Below are 21,848 nucleotides of genomic sequence, written 5' to 3' on the forward strand. Positions count from 1 at the left end.
ATAATATTGTATCGAGATCGTGAACCCAATATCGTGTATTGTATCGTGAGCTGAGTGAATCGTCACACCCCTAATTGTGGAGCTTCCCAGCTTCCCAGCAAAAAGCATTTCACTCGATTGTACTTGTATAACCGGCGTGACAATAAACATCTTGAATCTTGAATCTTGAATCTAAGGAGGCTGCTTCAAATCTTACATCCACCAACAAAAAAACTCTCAGTTGTGTTTTTTTTCTACTTCTTTTTTAAACAGAGATTATTTCAGAATTTTGTTAAAACAACTATTGATTGATATTGTGAAGACAGTCTCAACACGTAGAGTTGAATCTCTGGCTCAAGAAAATCTGAATATTCCATCAATTTGAATAGCAGTGCAGTTGGATAACGTTGTTGTAGGGTGAGTTGCCATAAAGTGGGACACTGCCTAATATGGGACACCTAAACTCCTGTGGGTTCAGGTCTTCCTCAAGCAAATAAAAGTGATAAAACTATTGATATTTAATGTCTTTCTTTTTTTTTTTAAACAGAGTTTATTTCTGAATTTTATTAATACAACTCTGACAATCCATTGCACAAACATGTTTGGACTGATAGATATCCCACCCACCCCCACCCATGACAATACCCAGAGGGCACTCAAAAAAAAACAAGTGTACAAGAATAAATATAAATAAATATATAAAATAAAATAAATAAAATAACATTTTCTGACAAATAATTACTACAAAGTGCCAATTAAAAAGATGCAGGTGCTTCTACCTTCCAACCCTCACTGCTGCTCTGTAATTACACCACCACTAGGCGGCAGCAGTGCGTCATCATCACAGATGTGGACTCCATAGAACGGTCATTCAAATCTCCACTGTTGAATAGTAATAGGTAATTTGGCTCGCGCCCTAACATAGGCTAACGGTTGTTGTTGTTATGGAAACTGGTGTCGAGAGATAACTGCTCGCAACCGGAAGCCATGTTTGTTATGTGTGTTTGCCGTGTTTCCTGTCTAGCTGCTGCAGCTCTGTGAGCGCCGGTGACTGTAATCAATCTGTGGCTGCTGGTTTACGGAAGCTCTCTCTCTCTCTTTCGCTCTCTCGCGCCTTGTTTTAATTTGAAGGGCACGGAGGAAGCCACACAGGACCAACACACACAGCCTGTGTCTTTAAGGAGGAGACATTAGTGTTAGTGAGATGTAGCCTGCCTGGCAAAATCTCTCGCCTGCATCGCTTCGAGCCCACCTGCTCCTCCTCCTCCTCCTCCTCCTCCTCTTCCTCCTGCCTGTCATCTCCTCGCCGAGGAAGGAAGGAAGGAAGGCTGCTGGGATGCCGATGGTTTCATCTGGGAGGCGACTGGAGAGGAAAGTTCAGTGTGTTTTCGGTTAACGGTTCACTTCTTCTTCCATCCTCCACCGAGGCTGCTACAACATCTGTATCCATCAGCTGTTAAAACCTCTCAACACAGAAGAACCGACACAGGTAAAGAAGGTGATGATTAATGACTATGAATCACTACTAGTGGTGGTGGTGAGAGCAGAGAAATAGCAATACAGGAAATAATGTTGTTTACTTCAGTGTCATCCTGACATCACCTGTGCCAGCTGATCCTCACACTGTGCATGTGTTATATTGATATACTGTGGGTGGTCATTGATGCATGTGTGTTTACAACCTAAAACCATAATAATTAACTCAAAATTCTCACCTTTTTCAATGCTAGAGATCATGCTGATGAATCATAAACATGCAGTTATAGTGTACACACACAGACACAAGCACTGATATTCATCTCACACACATTAATGCACACACATGCATGCACCCATGTGTCTGTGAGTTAATATCTGATGGCAAAACACTGAATTAAAATGACCTTCATCCCTCTTTTTCATCCAGACAAAACATTGTCCTTGAAGCAGGAGTGTAATTAGGCCAGATAACTGCTGTCCTCTTTCCGCCAAGACATTTCAGTCATTTCTGTCTCAGTATATGCAAATGTATGCATCTACCTGCATGGTACAAATACCAGTGTCCCGGTGCTACCCTGAAAGAGTGCAATGTAGGACTTGTGTTCTGGTGTTTACATAACAGAGTATACTAGGTGTGATGGAATTTTCCATTAATTCCTCTCTTATTGGTAGAAAGGTCAGAGTGTTTGTCAGAGTGTCCCTCTGTTGACATTATTGGGTTGGAGCCCTGTCTAGAGGAGCCACCGTTATCTGTACAGCTGTGGACCGTAGAGCCAGTCGCTAGGGCAACCAGGGTCAGAGATGCCAGAGGAATGGAGTAACTCAAAACATGATAAGGGTAAGACACTGAGCACCAGGGAGGAAGGGCAGAGTTGTGAGGCCTTCATGTAGAGAGCACCTCATTGTGGAGACAATTGCTCCTTGATCAAGCTTCAATAAACCTTCTTTGTAAGACGTCATCAGCTCCGGGACCTCTTCCTTCCTTTAAGTTAACTTGTGTATCAAATATTCCATCACACTAGGTATCAAATGACACATCCTGTCTCTTGGTTTTGAGCATATTTATGTGCGGTCAGAAGCTGTTCCAGATAACTAACTCAAAAGTGTGTCATTATGCTCTGCTAAAATGGTGTCAGCCATACAGTTGCATGCAATAATGTAATATAATGTGATAGCTGCTCTGAGGGAGGATTCAGCTGTAATCATAATAATCTGTTGACACATTGGATTCCAAAACGCAGATTTTAGTCCAAATTCCCTGATTATTACTCACCTAACAGGTTTTCACAGTATACAGGAACAGCAGCTACTGTACTGTGAAGCTGCTGTTGCAATTCTTTGCACATATTTTTAATTAAAATCCAGTAACTGGACAGGAAGGAGCATGTGAGCAATGAACCGACTTCTCTATGAAATAGTGTTTTATTTCATGCAGACGTTAGCAGGCCTATTTAGCTTGCCAATCCAAGCCCAATGGATTTATTTTTATCATCCCTAATGAGTTTTTGTCATAAACCAGATTCCTTCACAGACAGATTACGTTGGACTGAATGAAAATCTTTATCCCAATTACTTGACATTGTGCAATGTATGCATGTCAATTATTTGGTGAACCAGATGCTGCTTTTGCGTCTGATAACAACATGGTGACTCCTCTACGGTGAGGCCTTTTAAGCAGAATGAAGTGAATGTTTCCATTTGGCTGATTTCTATAATCGTTAACTGACAGAATCGGAAATTGCAATTTAACTATATAATTTTGCAGTGCAGACATTATACTCTGTGTGGTCAGCACATGTCTTCAGTGTTCGACTGTAAAAGCAGAATCACTCTGACATCCTACAGCCTCGGCTGTGACCTGATCAGAAAGATGAGGCCCCCTGGATACAGGGGAGTGATACTCAGTGGCGCTAGGACCTGGAGGAGCCGTTTACAGCTGTGGCAGCAGCTGGCCGAGTCATTTCTGTCCGGGTCATCATTAGTATCCCTGTCACAGGGGCATATGGCCCTGGAGGCCCCGAACACCAACACTCTGCTTGGCTGTAATTTCAAGAGGGGAGCAAAATGTGATCAACGTTATGGCTGGAATCACTGGAGAGAGAGCCGAGGATTTAAGATAAATAAGTGAGGATATAGATGACTTCCTTTTAGATTAACCCCTAAAGAAGAAAGACATGAACGGACTCGGTCATCCAAAACTATCTGTGTTGTCAAATAATCCCACCAGAGGAGCCAAGAAGGCTGGCTGGAGCCTGATGTTTGGGTTTCACTACATCCTTCCTGGCTCTCTCAGCTCTCCCCCCCCTCAGGAGGGCACATGTAAACACCATGACACATTTGTTGTTATCAAATCATTCCAGTCTCTCCTCGGTGAACGTGAGTGGAATAAGAAGCGGTAGTCTGTCGTCACTGTTCTCGTAACGACAAAAAATGAACTCTTGCTCTGTCATACATTAAGAAAATTTAAAAAAAATGTTGGTGTAAAACTGTCTCTGCATGTGCCATTTCCATCTCATGTTTTAGTATTTCCTTCTTTCATTATCATCTCCGCTAAGTTCTGCTATTTTTCTCATACATGGTTTGAACATGTTCAGTTTTTTTTCCCCATGTTCCCGAGCACATTATCACTGATTATGATCAATGTCCGGTTGTTATGGCCGCTGGGACTGTGGCGTGTTGACGTCATTGATAGTGACTGTGAGGTGGTTGGCTGATGGAAACAATACAGAGCACGTCGCTGGAGGAGCACAAGTGTCACCTCGGAGCGCAGGGGGTGGAATAAAAGAGGAAAGGAATGGAGAGATTTTAGGTCGGGAATAGTGTGTAGGCGCTCAGCTTGATGTGAAAGGAAAAATATAGGATGGGAAATTGACGGTGGTGGTGGTGTAGCAATTCAATGGCCATGCAGTGAAGGTGGAACAACAGAGTCTGGGAGAAGATGAGGAGAGAGAAAGGATTAGAGAAACAGGACGATAAGAGAAAGAGAGGGGGGATTAAAGCTTGGAAAAATAGACAGTGCCAGAGGGAAGTGTGAGAGGATCAATTTAGAGACATTCTGCAAAGAGACACAGTGTTGGGCGCTGAATGGGCTGTCTCGCTCGGCTCTCCCTTGGCTCGTTTTGCACCCACCCACTCCCACGTGTTCCCCTTCCATCCTCCTCCAACACTCCCCCCGCTAAATGCCATACATGGACCATAGGAATACATTATGCCCAGCCAGGCTCCAGGTCATTGGTGGACTGAGAGACCAGCATGTTTCTGGGCACATGTGGCGGCCCTCCTCTCGGCGTGTAAATCACGGCCTCCCGTCTCTTCAAGGTCATGTGAATAATTACGAGAGAGCTCTGTTGTTTCTCTGTCCCCAGAGCAGATAACTCTGTCTCCCTACTGACCAAAAATATGTCCCTAACGTACAGGACCTCATTTCAAGCATGTAGAGAATATAATGGGTTAATGGCTGCCATGATTTGGCTGTGCACCACCTGATAACGAAATACTATGTGTCCTCTCACCCTCATAAAAGAGTGAGACATTTTTTCGGTCCTTTCTCACGTGTTTTACTCCTACCATCACTGACGGATGGATCTGGGTTGGCCTGCCACAGTTTTGTGCCCAAATCAGCTCTTTTAAGGATCAGACATGACCACAAACACAAGACCATGTCCCCATCTACTATATGTGGCTGTTTTTTTGTTTTTGTTTTAACATTCGAGCAGTCTTGGCTTGTTTTTATTTTGGTGTCATCTTTGGTGATGAACAATTTATGAACTATAGTGTGACTAATATATATATATATTTTTAGGACTGCAAAATTAAAGCTGAAGTAGGTGAGATTGGAGCAAATATGATAAAAAAAAGTCACTTTTATTAAACTTAACTTATCATATTGATTGTTTAGCTGTAAAATGATAAAGCCATGTTGAGATAAGTTGAGGAAATACCAAGCACCGCCCACCAGCCGGAGTAAACCTTCTCATTTTACAGCTAAACAGTACACTACAAGATGTTTCTGGAAACATCTGAGGCGAGAAATAGGCATTACAGTAACAGAATATTGATTCATATTTGATCAGCGCTGCCTAGTTTGACCGTTTGGTTGAAGTTTGTGAGTGATTGACAGCTGCCTCAGCCAATAGGAACGCTCTCTCTGAAATGACCTGTGATTGGCCAAAGTCTCCCATCACGGGCTAGATTATTTAAAGCCTGAAAACAGAGCCACAAGGAGGTGCAGAAGTCTACTTTCATCATCATCAAAAATCATCATTCCCTCTAGTTTTGCAAATCATATCGCAATTGCGGTATCAGTCAAAATAATCGCAATTAGATATTTTTTCAAAATTGTTCAGCCCTATTTTTTTCCATTAATTGTATGGCCATATTTTTCCATGGAAGTTTGAATTTGAAGTGGCACTCTAATTTTTGATCAGTTCATTGACGCAGTTGCCTCTGATGTAAAATGCTTCACATGTTTTGCATTTAGATCAGACGTTTTTAAATGTAACTGGGTATCTTAAATTGCTGTTGTGTACTATCAATCAGCAATAGAGAAAAGCAAAGCAGTCATTTATTCACGCAATACTTGAAAGGATTGGGTTTAAATTGCTCCTTTATTTCTGTCCTACTCTGCTCTTTGTGTCTGTCTGATCTCTTTGCAGCTCCCTCTCTCTGTGTTGTTGTTTATTTCCGTGCTGTTGACTTTTGCTGTTCTGGACCGTGCAGCGGTTCCTAGTGTTAGTGTGTGGCAGGTGCTCTGAGCTGATATGAACTGACTGAGCATCTCCCTGGTTACTGGAGGACTGGCGGGCTGCTTAGTAGAGAGGATGATAAACTGTGTCCGGGCTTGTTTTTCGCCAAATCTCCCATCCAAAAGCTCTAAGAGGTTACGACAGCAGGAGAGTACGTCTCTCCTTGTCTTTTCCTGCTCTCTAGATGATATTTTTTTGTATTCTGGTTTTTCAAATGCTTTCTTCTATCAATACGTGCAGCTGTATTCATCTGTTTTCAAGGCCATGAGGAGGCAGGTAATTGAAACATCACGATGGTGGGAGCCTGGATGACTCACTCCGTTGTCCTGCTGGGTCAATAGGGTCTTATGACAGTCCTGCACTCATCAGCTGAATTGACTTGTTATTTATGAAAGGGGCTGCATGTCGTGCTGTCCAGTGTTTCAGTGGTAGAAATCTTCTCTGTACCTTCTTAGCTACTTTTTAAATTCATTTTCCTAATACATTTTGTCCTATTTTTATAGCCACAGAGGTCCTGACATGAATCCCTCCATATAATTCTGATGCTACACAAGAATGTTATCTTCAGGGTTAGTTTAGTTTTGTACCGATGCTAGGGATGCACCGATCCAACTTTTTCAGTCCCAATATTGATACAGATATCGATAACTGGGCTTTGGTTATCAGCCGATACCGAGTATCGATCCCATACCAGTGTTTAAATGCAGTGTATGCCTCACTGTGTGGAAGTGACTGGGATCATTCTTTTATGTTTAAGGCAACAACAGGTTTGACTTAACTTTGTAAAACAAACTATAACAAATAAATACATAGATATACATTTAGTGAATTGTTATTTATTATTAAAATAATAAATCGTACACCAGCAACTTGGCAAAAAAAATCTTCAAAACTAACAGTAATTACAATTCAAGTGTAAAATTTTTGAATGCGGGAACTAATTGGTCAAAACGCCATTCAAATAATTGAAGTGAATAGATCGGCCCCATTGTCACCGATATCCGATCAAGCTATTTGAGTCAGTATCGGCCCGATATCAGATCCAGTATTGGTATCGGTGCATCCCTAATTAATGCTCTGGATAAGTATGAGTTAAATTCCTTGAAATGCAAACATAATGTGCATCTTGCAAGTGGAAACATTTCTATTCTTTTTCTTTGTCACAGAAATCTTAAGAAATGGACGGAGGTAATCCGAACCAAAGCCAGACACAAGAAGACGACCCAAAGGGAGCATCAGAAGCTTTAACAACAATAACTCCAGCTCTGCCATCAGATCCAGCGGCTCCAGCCACAGATCCCACCGCCGGCCAGCCTGCAGCTCCTTCCAGGCCTCGACGGCCACAGAGGAGTGCCAGGGTAGAGGGCTCTGTAGACATCTCCGAACCCAGAGCTGAGCCCAGAGCTGAGCCCAGAGCTGAACCCGCCCCAGTGGCTCCCCAGGACCAGTGCACTCCTGATGGCGCTGTGGCCAGTCGCCCCAAACCCTCGCGCCCCGGAGCAGTCAAACCCTTAGGAGAACGCACCGGGACCAGCACTAAGGCTGGTCCTAAAGGACCGGGCCACCACCCGGTCAGGGCTGCTTCAGTCCCCCACGCGCCTGCCAGCAGGCCTATGGCTCCTCACCTGAACCCTCAGTCACAGAGAGCCCTCTCTGTAGCAGGTACAGCCGACACGCCGGCCCAGGCTGTGGAAGACTTCAGGCAAGTTCCCGCATCCGTGTGTCCCAACGTTCATGTCTCAGCATGTCTTCGCCTTTCATTCCCACACAGCTGAGAGAAACAAGCTTGGCACACATAGCATTTATTAACGTACACTGACAGTCACTGCAAGGCTACATGATTAGAGTGAGCATGTAGCCACATTGTGGCTAAGTCTAAGTCAAGTAATTATTTCGTAATAATATCAATATCCCAAATGATGTCAGGATACATGGGTTGCATTTAGTGTATTTCTAGATTACATAATCTGATCCATTTTAGGGACTATTACGCTTCCATGTTAAGCCTCAAAAGGGTGACATATTTTCAGTTAAATGGCCTGTGTAAGGTTTGTGTCTTTCTTTCCTACTGGAGGTTCCCTCTTTTCTCTGGGTGTGTCTCTAACCACTCCCTTGTTTAGTAGGTAGTGAATCACTGTAAAGTAAACTGGATTCCTGGAACTGATTAGGTTGCAAAATAATGGGAACCTTTTTGTGTCGCAGCACAGGAAGCTTGAATGATTGAACTGTGATTTAATGTCATGGACTGTTAATCAACAAGAAAACTTGCAAACCTAAATACCATGTATGCAGTTGTATCAGCTACAGCATGCCGTGGCTGTGAGAAGGGTCTGCTGGAAGTGGAAGGTTAACGATAACACTGCGCGCATAGTGAGCTCTCTGCTTTTTATAGAACATTTTTGGAATTGTCTTGGGAGCTGAACCTCAAGTGCTCTGGAACAACTGTGACATCGGCCCTTAAATGTCCTGTGCCTTTGGCCAGTAAATAGAGAGGAGCTTCGTGTTCATTCACATGTTTCATTTGGGGAATTATTCAATAGCTTCCCCGCAAATACATTATAACTACTGCACAGAATTTAATTCCATCCATTTTCTGAACTGCTTGTCCCGTTCAGGGTTGCAGGTGGCTGGAGCCTGTCCCAGTCTACACACTGATAAACCCTCGACAGGTTTATCAGAGAGCCAACATACTGTATTTATACAGACAAACACACCCTCATGTTCACACTTATATGGCTGATTTAGATTTTCTAATTTACCTAACTTACATGTCTTCAGACTGGTCCAGAGTCAGCTTGGCTTTCAGAGCCAGCGGATTTGAAGCCAGGACTTCTTTTTTTTAAGTGACATTTTTAACTGCTGAACTGCCCAATATATAAAATCACATTGCATGAATTAAAAACATACAAGGTGTGAATACAATTCCTTATACAACCTCTGGTTTGCACCGATACTGTCTGCCCTGATTAATGGTGATAATTAACCTAATGGAAACAGTAGCTGCTGGAAGTCAACACAGTCAGTTTGTACTCAGTTTTGTAATGTATGTTGTTTTTATTTAATATTAATATTGTCCTCCTAATTAATTACATTTAGGGCTGTTAATCGATTAAAATATTTAATTGCGATGAATCTCAAATTAATCACACATTTTTTTTTATCTGTTCAAAATGTACCTTAAAGGGAGATTTGTCAAGTATTTAATACTTTTACCAACATGGGAGTGGGCAAATATTATTACTTTATGCAAATTTATGTATATATTTATTATTGGAAATCAATTAACCATTAACAATTGTCCAGAAACCCTCACAGGTACTGCATTTAGCATAAAAATGATGCTCAAATCACAACATGGCAACCTCAAGCCCAACAGGCAACAACAGCTGTCAGTGTGTCAGTGTGCTGACTTGACTATGACTTGCCCCAAACTGCATGTGATTATCATAAAGTGGGCATGTCTGTAAAGAGGAGACTCGTGGGTACCCATAGAACCCATTTTGTCGTACCCATGTCTGTATGTACGGACGTACGTATGTAGGTCCATCTGGTCCATTCTCGTCAACACGATATCTCAGGAACGCTTGTAGGGAATTTCTTCAAGTTAGGAACAAACATCCACTTGGATTCAAAGGTCATAGGTCAAGGTCATTGCAACCTCACAATTCAAGTTTTTGGCCATAACTCAAGAATTCATATGCTAATTATGACAATTTCACACAAATGTCTAACAGGTTAAAATGATGACGTGGTGACATTTTGGACAGAAATGGATGTAAACTGTAACTTGACTGGTTGGCGGAGGCATACAACCAAGAGGGGGTAATTCTGGTTATTAATACAAGGGTTGTGCTGTCTCACTCAGCGTCTGGATGTTAAGACCCTGAAGTGTGTAGGAGATGAGAGTTTATAAGAGATATTACCTAACATGCTTTTCCAACAGGCTGCACATCATCACTTGGAACGTGGGTTCGGCCACGCCACCCGATGACATTACCGCCTTGCTGGGGCTAAACGTGGGTGATGGAAACACAGACATGTACATTATCGGGTGAGTGTTTTGTGATGCGGTGTCCATTTAAGTACGCTCTTTCCCACATTGACACTTTAAACAATGTCACTAATGAGCAGTCAGTTCTGAACCACAGTGATGTCTGTCTTCTTATGGCTCCATCTATTAATCCACCATTACATTCTCAATGCTCCCACTCATCAGCTCCTCTTACATCTTTGTCGGCTGTTGACCCCTGCGTGTTGCCGTGTGTCATTTTTCTTCAAGGCTGCAGGAAGTGAACTCAATGATTAACAAAAGGCTGAAAGATGTCCTCTTCACAGACCAGTGGAGCGAAGTCTGCATGGAGAGACTCAGCCCCTTCGGTTACGTACTGGTCAGTAATGGCTTTTATTATCAACACATATGCACGCACTCATAGTAAAATGCTAAACAGCTTAGATTCATGCGCACTGCATGGTCGCTGATGAGATCTCTGCTTCTCCGCTGCTGTTTTGGCTCATTTTGTTCCCCGAGCAACGGACGGGGTGATAATTCATAACAGGCGTGTAATGTCAGTGTATCTGCTGTCTTTCGCTGTCTGCCAAGCTCATAACGCGAAGTCCAGCTTTCACTGTCTCTCGGTCTCCCTTCGGTGGGCCTTAGTGATTGCATACCTTCCCCTTTTTCTCTTTCTTACTATTTCACAATGCCTCCACATATATGGGAACATAGTATACTAAGAAATACAATAGGTTTCAGGTAATGCCCATATTGAATCGGATGTAGCAAATACTTCTTAATATGTATTCCATACATTACACATTAAAAGCTGGTAATAGAAATCGTCAAAATGTCTATATTCTGAAGAGCTGTCGTGTGTGTTGGTATCTTCCAGGTTGTATGTTTTTTAGGGCGCATACCGCAGCTGTGGTCGGTGTTCGTCTGGCTGCATGTGAAGCGATGCTTGGCTCTGTTGGCATGGTGAGCCAGAGAGCGTGAATCAGCTGTCGAGCTGAAAGAGCTAGACAAATGTCTCCCAGGATGCTGTTTTATTTTTGGACCACGTTGTTGTCAGTGTTGATGGGCCTCTGACAGTGAGACTGATGCTGCCCCCCAGCTACGTCATGGTCTGCTACGTTCGCTTAAACCTCGTTAAAATCATTTCCACGTGACCTTTTTGTGTACTTCATGTGGATATTAATGCTGCGAACAGTTTAGTTGGAGTTTGTCTTAAGCAGAGGGAGATGCGTGGTGTTGTCAGTAAGAATCTGTCTAGTCATGACATGGTGGACAGACGCGTAGTAACGAGACACCCCATCGGTTCTTTCTGCTCCGAGATAGACAGCTCACCATTGTCAGGTTCAAACTGTAACTGCTGCAATCACAGGAAAGCTTACTGCAGAAAGACAGAGCCAACAGGACATTATTTCTGGCTGACATGAGGAGATGCAGAAGTCTAGTTTTCTCTCAGAACACTTGAATTACAATATGCTGAAGGGTTATTATGGAATTTTTGCCCAATGATGCCGAAAATATACTGCCTACTACAGTGTTTAAGTAATTACCACGTAATTTAAAAGACTTGTTAAGCAAGCCCATATGTCAATAAATCAATCTAACTTTAGGTTTCTTTAAAAATCCAGCAAATGATGTCTAATGTACATATTGTGTAATGAACAGTCTTTAGTCATGTGTGTGCTACACAAGGTCAAACATACACCGCTGTGCACTCTCTATCACTCACTCACTCACTCACTCACTCACTCACTCACTCACTCACTCACTCTCACACACACACACACACACACACACACACACACACACACACACACACACTTGTCTTTGGGCTTAAATGTCTTTTCTCTTGGAAGCCTAAATGTAGCATGGCAGCCTTCAGGAGCTCTCCCAATGTTCACTGATGTTGATAAGAAATGCTTTTTCAACCACAGTGCGTGCAGGCAAAGGTGTGTTCACTCAGACGTTACACACAGATACACACATTCATTGTCTCTTGTCCACACACGTACCAAAAATAAAGTCAGTCCATGTTACGGTTCAGTTAGAATCCATTACGCAACAAAGTTGTTCCAATAGCCGGTTAGTATACAAGCGAGCGGGTCTTATGTCACGTGCAAAGATGTGTGCCTCCATTACTGCCCACAGGGCATTTCAGGCGGGGTGTGATCGTGCTTCTTCGGCCTGCAGTTGGGGGTTGGGATGTGTGGACCACTGGAGGAAGGGAGAGGGAGGGGTGAACATAAATATCTTGTGAGGGGCTCGACATTGTTTTCCGCAATGCACGTGTCATATTCTTGTGCTGTACAAAAATAAGTGCACTTCTTTTTTTAAACCAGTGGTGCACAAATGTCAAAATCTGCATCTCATTATGTAGCAGAACAAGTGCGTTTGAGATGGTGGTGGAGGGCTTGGAGAAAGGAGAGGTCTGACCATCAAGTGCCTACAGCGTGTACATCACGTTTCCGCCACAGAGTGGTTTGTTGCCACAGCGAGGGTAGACCACAAGCTATGGCCTCCTTAATGTGCAGCGCTTCATGTAAAGTAGTGGGAGAGCTGGGCTGCTGGCTCCTGCAGGCAGAAATGGAAATGCAAAGGGGTAGAAAGAGGACGGAGTGGAAGTGAAGCAGAGCGGCAGAAATGGACGGACAGCAAAGCCGGACTCAGCTCAGAGAATTTGTTTATTGAAATTTTAGTGCAAGATATTTATGATATTACCCTGAACTTTATAGCTGCTTTCTCTTCAGAATTATTCAAAGTGCCTCCTCATATCTCTATTCATGTCATCCTGACCGTCTCTCCTCACTTATCTGTCCCTCAGGTGACCTCCCAGCGGATGCAAGGTTTGCTGCTGCTGGTCTTCGCCAAATACTTCCATCTGCCCTTCCTCCGCGGAGTACAGACTGAGACCACCCGCACCGGCCTGGGGGGTTACTGGGTGAGATGGCTACCGACACCATACTGTGATCAGCGCTGTGTTATTATGGACATTTCACACATGATGGAAGCTTAGCTGTACATAGGACGACATCTCTGCAGGAGTGACTACATTTGCATTACTGATACCCTGATAGAGACTAACACACTTCTTTTGCTTTTATCCAGTCTTGTTACTTGATAGTCAAATGCTGTTCCATCCAGTTTTATGAGAATAAAGACCAGTGCTCTTTTAACCATCTGAGCCAGACTGACTTTACTGTCTTTCAAAGGAACAGAGTGAAGATACAGGAAGGAGGCTAAATAACGTTACGAAGTTTGGCTAACTTTTGGCGAGGAAAAACTGGCACAGACGTTTTCAAAGGGGTTCTTTGACCTCTGACCTCAAGATATGTGAATGAAAATGGGTTCTATGTGTACCCACGAGTCTCACATTTACAGACATGCCCACTTTATGATAATTACATGCAGTTTTGCGCAAAATATGTGTTATTTTTGCCTATTCTATTCAGGTGTATTTGAATAGAACTGCATACTGGGGTCCCTAAACAGTCTTGGAGTTGCATAAATTGGGTGTCACTGTAAAGCTGAGACTCTTGTGGATCCAATGAGCCCAGTTGTATTCATGTGTGATGATGTTAGTCCCCATAGTGGCCATTTCATAGAGTGAGACCATTCTTTGAAATTTGACCTCACTGTATAAAATGACCTGTGGTGACCTCTACGATAATCACAGCCTCAGGAAACTTTACAGCCACAAACTACAGACCTAGAGCATTCAGAGGATGGGTGGCTTTTACTAGGTAGATTAACAATAAGGGGGTTTCTGAGCAGTTTCCAGAACAGAAGTGCTCACCATCCAATTGCTGGAAAATATAATTCTTGCAGAAATTCCCGAATGTCAAAAGTTTTTTTATACCAAATCACAGCATGGCTTTTACTATGATCGTACTCGAGATCTTGGTGTCTTAATGTGGTATTTAAGAGGGATTATTAATCATTTTTATCAATTCTAAAGTGGAAAGAATTGTTAAATTTAGCATCAAATCTGTGTAACAAGTTGTATCAACCCCAAAATTGCTGTAACAAGTTATGAGACATACGTGAGCATGATTAATCAATTAATTAATTCATGTTTATTTCTAATTTATGGCTAGAACAACTTGACACCCAGTGCTGCGCTGCATCTCAAATTAATCTTCAGGTTCCCAGCTTTCTTTTATGTGACATCTACTGTTGACCTGCTATCTCCCTCTAAAGACCCCCTGTACCCTCCTGAAAAACACAAAAAACGGTCTGTTATGGGTCTCAGAGGGTTCAACAGGTAAAAAAAGATGTTTGCTACAATATGTTACTAAAAGAAAATGACATGCTCAAACGCAAAACTAAGATCCTGTTCACTGAAAAGTTATGTAGCACTCAGTTTTATGTAAAATCCTCCGTGTATGAACTCAGACAGGCGTCAGCACATTCTGCAGATTTTACACTGAAACATCTTTTGTGTTTTAGTGAGTCAAAGCAGTCGGGAGAACAGCGGGAAGAAATCTGCAGACTCATCCTGTCCCCATGCTGTGCACTTTACTGGTAGCATTAAATATGGATGACGTTCTTCACCGGTCATTAATGAGTAAACTTGCTGTTTGTCTGTGACACATGCAACACTCAATACAGTGAGAAGACTGACGGACCAGTCGCTGACTTTAAGCACTTTTTTTTAATTATTGACGATAGTCATTTAAGTCATTCATTTAATTTTGCTTCCAGAGATGATTAATACAACAGCTTTCTTCCTCTTTGTGTGCCTTCCTCTCTTATTATTCTTTTATTTAACCTGACTTGTGCTTGTTGGTGTTACAGGGGAATAAAGGTGGTGTGAGCGCCCGCATGTCAGCGTTCGGCCACACCATCTGCTTCCTCAACTGCCACCTGCCGGCTCACATGGAAAACTCAGATCAGCGCATGGAGGACTTCGAGAGCATCCTGCAGCAGCAGCAGTTTGAGGGCCAGGCCGCCACCGGGGTTCTTGACCATGAGTAAGTCAGCACAACCTTTGCACTCTGATATATCTGTGACAAACAAGCTCAAAGAATAGGTTTTCTCCATTTTATATGACGGAAATGGAGTCACAATCAGCATCACAAAAGTACTTATGTACTTGCACTTTAAATGAAATTACTCATTTTTTCACAGTGTGGTGTTCTGGTTTGGAGATCTCAATTTTCGCATTGATGACCTGGATATGCAAGTGGTGAAATCAGCCATCGATAACAACAAGTATCTAGTGTTGTTAGAAAAGGATCAGGTAAAAGATAAAGGTTGTTTTATGTACTGTGTAAAGATAGAAGACTGTGAAATTGAACTCCTCTGCATGTGGTCTTCCTGGCAAGCTCCTCTGTATTCATAGCAACTTTTGATTTAATTTTTTATTTTATAAAGAACAAAATTAGTCTATACATTGAAATCTTATCCAGACTTGTTTTCTAAAAAGCTGTGCTTTATAAAATATATATTTCTTTCTAAGAATTTGAATCTAAAACTTTAGATCAGAGTTCTTGTGAAGACATTTCACAAGCTAAAATTGCGTTAAAATGTCAGGAAGTATGTGATAAAAACTCTTGTCTCTTGTCTGGTGGACTGCCACTAGAAGGCAATAGAGAAACACACTATCTTCCAACAGGAGTTGTCAGGTCATTCAGTGCCAACCATTGAGTGATGTCTACTAAATCCCACTGTTACAGCTCAATATGGCCAAAGACAGTGAGACAGTGTTGGAGGGTTTCCAAGAGGGGCCGCTGAAGTTTCCTCCGACCTACAAGTTTGATGTTGGAACGGATACATACGACACGAGGTTGGTAATGCCAGAGGTGTTGTGAATTTCTAGGCCACTGACCAGATAACCCAGAGCCCAGCTCAGTAATACGTATACTCCGCTCTCTGAAAGGTCCTCACTAGCCGGGGGGAGCATGATCGTGTCTCTTTTTTCTCCATGTACTGATTTTAAACAAGTTGGTATTTTGTTCTCTTGCTGCATCTCTCTCTTTCCTTCCCCCACCCAGTGGGAAGAAGCGTAAACCAGCTTGGACCGACCGGATCCTGTGGCGCATGAGAGCCACCGCTACTGCCGGCGCTGCTCTCAGCGCAGGGAAGCGTGGCTCCAATTCGGGGCTGACCAGTGGGACCAAAGTGACGCAGCACTACTATCGAAGTCACATGGAATACACCGTCAGTGACCACAAACCAGTCTCCTCCATCTTTACCATGCAGGTGAGACACATCAGGGTACTTTGAAAAGATGACTTAAGGCTTGCATCTTTGAAATCTTTCGATACTGATGCTAATACAATAATTAAATACTTAGTTTCTATAACAATACCAAAACAATACTAGTTTCAGTATACTAGTCGGCCGCCATGTTTCTACAAAACGGACAATTCAAACACTGTTCTGGTTAGGGCCATTCGTGTTTTCACTAGGGCTGTCAATTGATTAAAATATTTAATTATGATTAATCACATGATTGTCCATAGTTAATCTTGATGAATCTCAAATTAATCACACATTTTTTATCTGTTCAAAATGTACCTTAAAGGGAGATTTGTCAAGTATTTAATACTCTTATCAACATGGGACAAAGTCAGTGTGCTGACTTGACTGTGACTTTCCCCAAACTGCATGTGATTATCATAAAGTGGGCATGTCTGTAAAGGGGAGACTCGTGGGTACCCATAGAACCCATTTTCATTCACATATCTTGAGGTCAGAGGTCAAGGGACCCCTTTGAAAATGGCCATGCCAGTTTTTCCTTGCCAAAATTTAGCGTAAGTTTGGAGCATTATTTAGCCTCCTTCATGACTAGCAAGGTGACATGGTTGGTACTAATGGATTCCTTAGGTTCTATAGTTTCATATGATACCAGTATCTTCACTCCAGCTTTAAAACTGAGCCCGCTACAACCTCTGGAAAAATCGTTAAAGAAATTAGTTGCTTTAAAACGTATTTGCGTTAACGCATTATTATTGCGTTAACTTTGACAGCCCTAGTTTTCACGTTTTTGTGTCGCCACCGTAGTTCTCCTTTCCGCTTGGCCCACGGGAGAGGTTTCAGTTGGTTGCAATCTGCAACCTCACCACTAGATGCCACCAGATCCTACAGACTGCTCGTTTAAACTCAAAACTAAAGTAAAGTAAAATAAGTCTAAAGTTAGCAAAGTTATGATTTTAATCCGGAAACTTCTTCTCAGCTGCTTTTGATAATTGATGCTGTGGACACATTTCGATCAGTGCTGACGTTCGATACTCAGCCCTCGTTATCATTTATCAAGACACTTTACAGTATTTTTGCACTGCACTACATGTTTATGGTAATTGTTCTTTGTAGTTCCCGTACAAGGTGGATGTTCCCCTGGTCACTATCATGGTGGAGGATGAGTGGAATAGTATTGAAGATGCCATAGCCAGATTCAAACTGGTGCCCAACTACCCTCGCAGCTCCTGGGACTGGATCGGACTGTACAAGGTAAATAGTCTCACCTTTACTGGTCAAATAATGTGTTACATCTGAAGAATCAGCAAGTCATCAGATATTAACAAATATTTCTGTGCATTACCAATTCACCCCCCCCTCAGGTGGGTTTCAAGCACCATAAGGACTATGTGGGATATGTTTGGGCCAAGCAAGATGAAGCTGACTTTACTCGACAAGAACATCAGGTGATCTGGTTGCGTGCTGAACTCTCTCCAGAGATCATTCTCTTTCACATTTAATAGATGTCAGACTAACTGCTGTTAACCATTTTCCAGGTAACCTTTACTGAGGAGGAATTGCCCAAAGGCTCAGGGGACTTTATCTTGGGTTACTATAGCAACAACATGAGCACCCTCGTGGGCGTCACGGAGCCATTTCAGGTAATCATGGCACTCTGGCACTGCTCTCTTGAGGTTAAATGCATTAGGGACATAACATCTGTATGCTATCACTGCAGGTGTTCCCTTTTGCATCTTAACACTTTTCGTTACCTTTACCAACATTTTGCTGCTCTTTCTCCATATATAATCTCCTACATCCCACTCTCATCATCTGTTTCATCCGTCTTCAGATCCAGCTTCCCACTACAGGTCTTGAGGACGCCAGTTCTTCAGACAGCTCTGACTTCAGTTCAGAGGATGACAGCACTGTTGTCCTCGTGAAGACGAGGTCCCGCAGTCCCAGTCCACGCAAGGCCAAGCACCACAACCGTGGCAGTCGCAGCCGCTCTGACAGCCGCACTGGCAGCCACACTGGCAGCCCCGCACGGGCCAAAATCAAAGTGCGCAACGTCGCTGATGGTTCTCCATCCAGCATCACCACAACAGCCGAGAGTGAGTCCACAGGACGTCCAGCAGAGGGCAGCAGCAGCCAGGTGTCTGCTCCTGGGGAGGAAGAAAAAGACACAGAGGGTTCAGGGGTGTGATACACAACCGAGTCCTGCTGTTATCACAGGTCACATAGCCAACTGTTGTGTCTTTTATTGAATACATCCACTACACTGTATGTTTTCTGTAATGAAAATATGCAGTTTCTGATGCCATCCTTTTCAGGAACAGCCAACTGGTTTGTCCAGAAGGCTTACTTTGCCTTGAGTTGTTCTATTAAGCTGTGCACATTGTATATTTTTTATTTGTAAACCTCTCACTCTGTCCTGTGTTTCTTCTACCTTTGTCCGTTCTCAGGTGTGGACAGTACAGGGAGCTGACACCTTGCATTAGGAAATACTCAAGGATGTTCTGGTCATGTAGAGTAAAAGAGTGGTTACTTAATACCTTTTTAGAAACCATCTTCTCCATATACCGACGATGATTTGAAACTCTGCACTGACGTAGCAGTCATGTCAGCAGACTGCATGCAAACGACATGGAGTATGACATACTTGACACAGACATTTCTTACAGTTCACAGAGTTTGCTTTAGCTGTGGAACAATCTATTCTATCTATCTGACCAAGAGGATCATAGAGACGTAGTGAAAAAAGGCTTTTTATTCCCAAAACATCCCACATAAGCATCACCAGCTCTGTCAAAAATCACTCACATTATTAGCTTCTGCAAATCTGCAAATGGAGATAGCCATGCATTTTGGCGGTATTGACCTACTCATGTGGACATTCCCTGCTTTGGAAATTCAGCGTGCATTACACAGTAACATGATACATAACACGCAGGGAGCATTTCAAATGATCCACCAATGGGAATAAAGTCCCTCCAGGCTGCATGAAAAAACAGAAAAGTGGTTGGAAACTGTGGTTCAGGGGGGCTCGGCCACCAGCTGTGGCAGCAGCACAGCACACGTCAGCTTAGAAAGTGAATGTGAGCGTAAAGGCCTTTAAATAGAGGGCCAGTGGGATGTGGTGGGTGTGGGAGGATAGCTGTCAGCTAACACAGCATAGCTGTTCTTGCCAGAACTAGTTGATTAATTGTTGGCCACTAACTCTGCTTGTGGTAACATCTATAGCAATATCTGACCCAGGTAACATATACAGTATATTGCTTGGACACACGTACCTTTTCATGTGAGTTAATGAGCCTTATCTAACTCTTGCTTTCACAGCAGCAAAGTTTTGGAAATAATTTACCCAGAAATCAAAAAAATCATATTTAGGTTTTATTCCATTTTTTAATAAGTATTAAATACAAGTTTGTGCTTGATGTTTTCAACACAGAAGCAAGTAAAACTCTGATTATCAATCTGGATATCTCTGACAAATGTGAGCAGCAACTCTACTATGTAGAGCTACAACAGCGCTTAGCATTACACTGTAAGTAGTATGATACAAAGCTCCTCTATTGTGAAATATCATAATGTGATATTTCAAATCGATGAAATGGTCCTATCCAATGCTTTATTTTTTTTGTTTGATTTTCTTCAGTTCACTGTTCCTGTGTTTTCTCTTGCTCAGATCCCCCCGTACTGATTCTGGTGGTTAGATGACCGTGACAATGGTCACAGTAGTCGTGTTGCATTGTTACCGTGTGACCTCAGATGCACCATCTTAGACACTTTGTACTTTTGGGCTGTTAGCGTAGGACAGTGTATACTGTTGTAGCTGTAGGTAAGTGTGTGTGTGTGTCTGTAATCAGTTTCTGTGTGTATGTGTTTTTATGGACGTGTGTGTGTGGTTTGAATATGTGTGTGTGTGTGTAGCGCTGTGAAAGTGAGTGGAGCGTGGCTGTGTTTGCATGGTTTGCTGATGGACATACTGTACATTCCGGTACTGTGATTTTGTGCCGTAAAGTGCTGTTTTTGACTCCTCTTTGTTATAATCGTGGATGTGAAAACTGTTAGAAAACCTTGGTAAGGACAGTATAAAAAAAGTTAACTTCAGTGTAAGTGTTAGGTGAAGAAAATGCAGGACAGTTATGCTTGCATCAACCTGAAATTGTTCCAATCATTTCATAGTGCATTCATGAAATGAAAAATCTAATGGACCTTTGTTTAGAGTAACATTAAGATTGTACGACTTTGTCCTACTTTAGGTGACTTAGATAAGTATGGTCGGTTCTGCTGTCATGACCAGTGACTATCTATTGTGAAATGTTATTGAAAAAAAAAATCTGTCTACAGAATGTTATTGTTTTGTAATTATGTGGCTAAAACAGAAGAAATATGTATGTAAAGGACAAATATTAAGTATGTTATAAAAGACAAAATAGGAGACAATCTATGCCACAAAGATTATTTTACTTGAATTCTGTATTTATTTTCTTATTTAACTGTTAAATGAGCCTGAATTCTGCTGGCCAGTGAGGGAGCATTATTTCAATGGATATTACAGAATATTGATAATTATTTTCTTGTTCTATTAGAAAAACTATGAAGAGAGAGTCTGATTTCTCTTGTTTCCATTTAAATCCAGATGTTGCTTTTATTGTCTGAAGTGTAGATTGTTTAGTCTACGGGTCTTTGTATAATTGTGAATGAAATTGACAAAAAATATATATATAGCAAGCCTGTGAGATATTAATTGTTGGCTTATGAGAACGATTTATCTCTGTGAAATCATCTGATCGGTGAGGCGAGGAGGTTTTTTAGGGGTTGCTTGTTTTGTTCTCCAACCCAAAAATGAGTGCAACACTGTCCAAAGAAATAATATACTCCCCGTTAAATTGTGCTGTCTGTGTTTTTCCTGAGTCTCTTCATATTCATTGTGATTGCTTGAAAAATGGTTAATTACAGTGCAATCTATTGTTTCGTACGATACTTTTATATATCAGAATAAGTGAAAACATAATATACTGTAGAGTTAAATATTATTTGTTTTTCTGCTGAGAGAGTAAAAGAGAGCGCTAAAGATACAGAAACAGTGACTGAGTTTATAATGTGGGTTTACAAAGTAAATAAGAGCGGTGGCCTTAAAAGATAGAAGAAGATAAAGGATGTAATTCCCAGAGAGAATGCAGTCAGTGCTGCTAAAACCTTTACTCAAATAAGTGCAGGTAATATTTACATGATGACTATAGAGGTCATTAATGCAACAACAGTGCTGTACATGCATTATCTTCAATTATTTCAAATAATTGACCTTGCACTTCAATGATTATGAGTATTAAAGTGGACTTCCAGTCTACTATCATTCATCTTTGTACAACCATTCATCTCTTTGTGATATATTATTCCTTGCAGTAGACGTTGGTTTCTATTTTAGACTTCCTGAATAAATGTGGCCA

General features: G+C 42.0%; 1 protein-coding gene and 1 long non-coding RNA gene across 3 annotated transcripts in view; one reads left to right on the forward strand and one right to left on the reverse strand.

The window, feature by feature from the left end:
* Window positions 1-21,848, reverse strand: part of LOC141769156 (uncharacterized) — a 130,017-nt gene that overhangs the window by 63,417 nt on the left and 44,752 nt on the right. The window lies entirely within an intron of this gene.
* inpp5jb (inositol polyphosphate-5-phosphatase Jb) lies at window positions 1,082-21,291 on the forward strand. 2 transcript variants are annotated; one of them, XM_074637926.1, is made up of 13 exons: window positions 1,082-1,468; window positions 7,370-7,905; window positions 10,147-10,254; window positions 10,483-10,591; window positions 13,034-13,150; window positions 15,007-15,182; window positions 15,340-15,451; window positions 15,888-15,997; window positions 16,206-16,413; window positions 17,527-17,664; window positions 17,775-17,858; window positions 17,949-18,053; window positions 18,245-21,291. In XM_074637926.1, exons 2-13 carry the CDS (start codon window positions 7,382-7,384, stop codon window positions 18,596-18,598), a joined length of 2,145 nt encoding a protein of 714 aa, XP_074494027.1. In that variant the 5' UTR covers window positions 1,082-1,468; window positions 7,370-7,381; the 3' UTR covers window positions 18,599-21,291. The 2 variants fall into 2 exon arrangements, with proteins under 2 accessions (XP_074494027.1, XP_074494028.1); XM_074637927.1 differs by having other exon boundaries at window positions 1,330-1,477.

The sequence above is a fragment of the Sebastes fasciatus genome, chromosome 6 (assembly GCF_043250625.1).
Source record: "Sebastes fasciatus isolate fSebFas1 chromosome 6, fSebFas1.pri, whole genome shotgun sequence".
Lineage (NCBI taxonomy): Eukaryota > Metazoa > Chordata > Actinopteri > Perciformes > Sebastidae > Sebastes > Sebastes fasciatus.

Coding starts and splice junctions, on each gene's coding strand:
- inpp5jb (XM_074637926.1), top strand. CDS start 7,382: ATGGACGGAGGTAATCCGAACCAAAGCCAGACACAAGAAGACGACCCA. Junction 10,255..10,482: donor ACAGACATGTACATTATCGG/GTGAGTGTTTTG, acceptor TTTTTCTTCAAG/GCTGCAGGAAGTGAACTCAA. Junction 15,183..15,339: donor ACCGGGGTTCTTGACCATGA/GTAAGTCAGCAC, acceptor ATTTTTTCACAG/TGTGGTGTTCTGGTTTGGAG.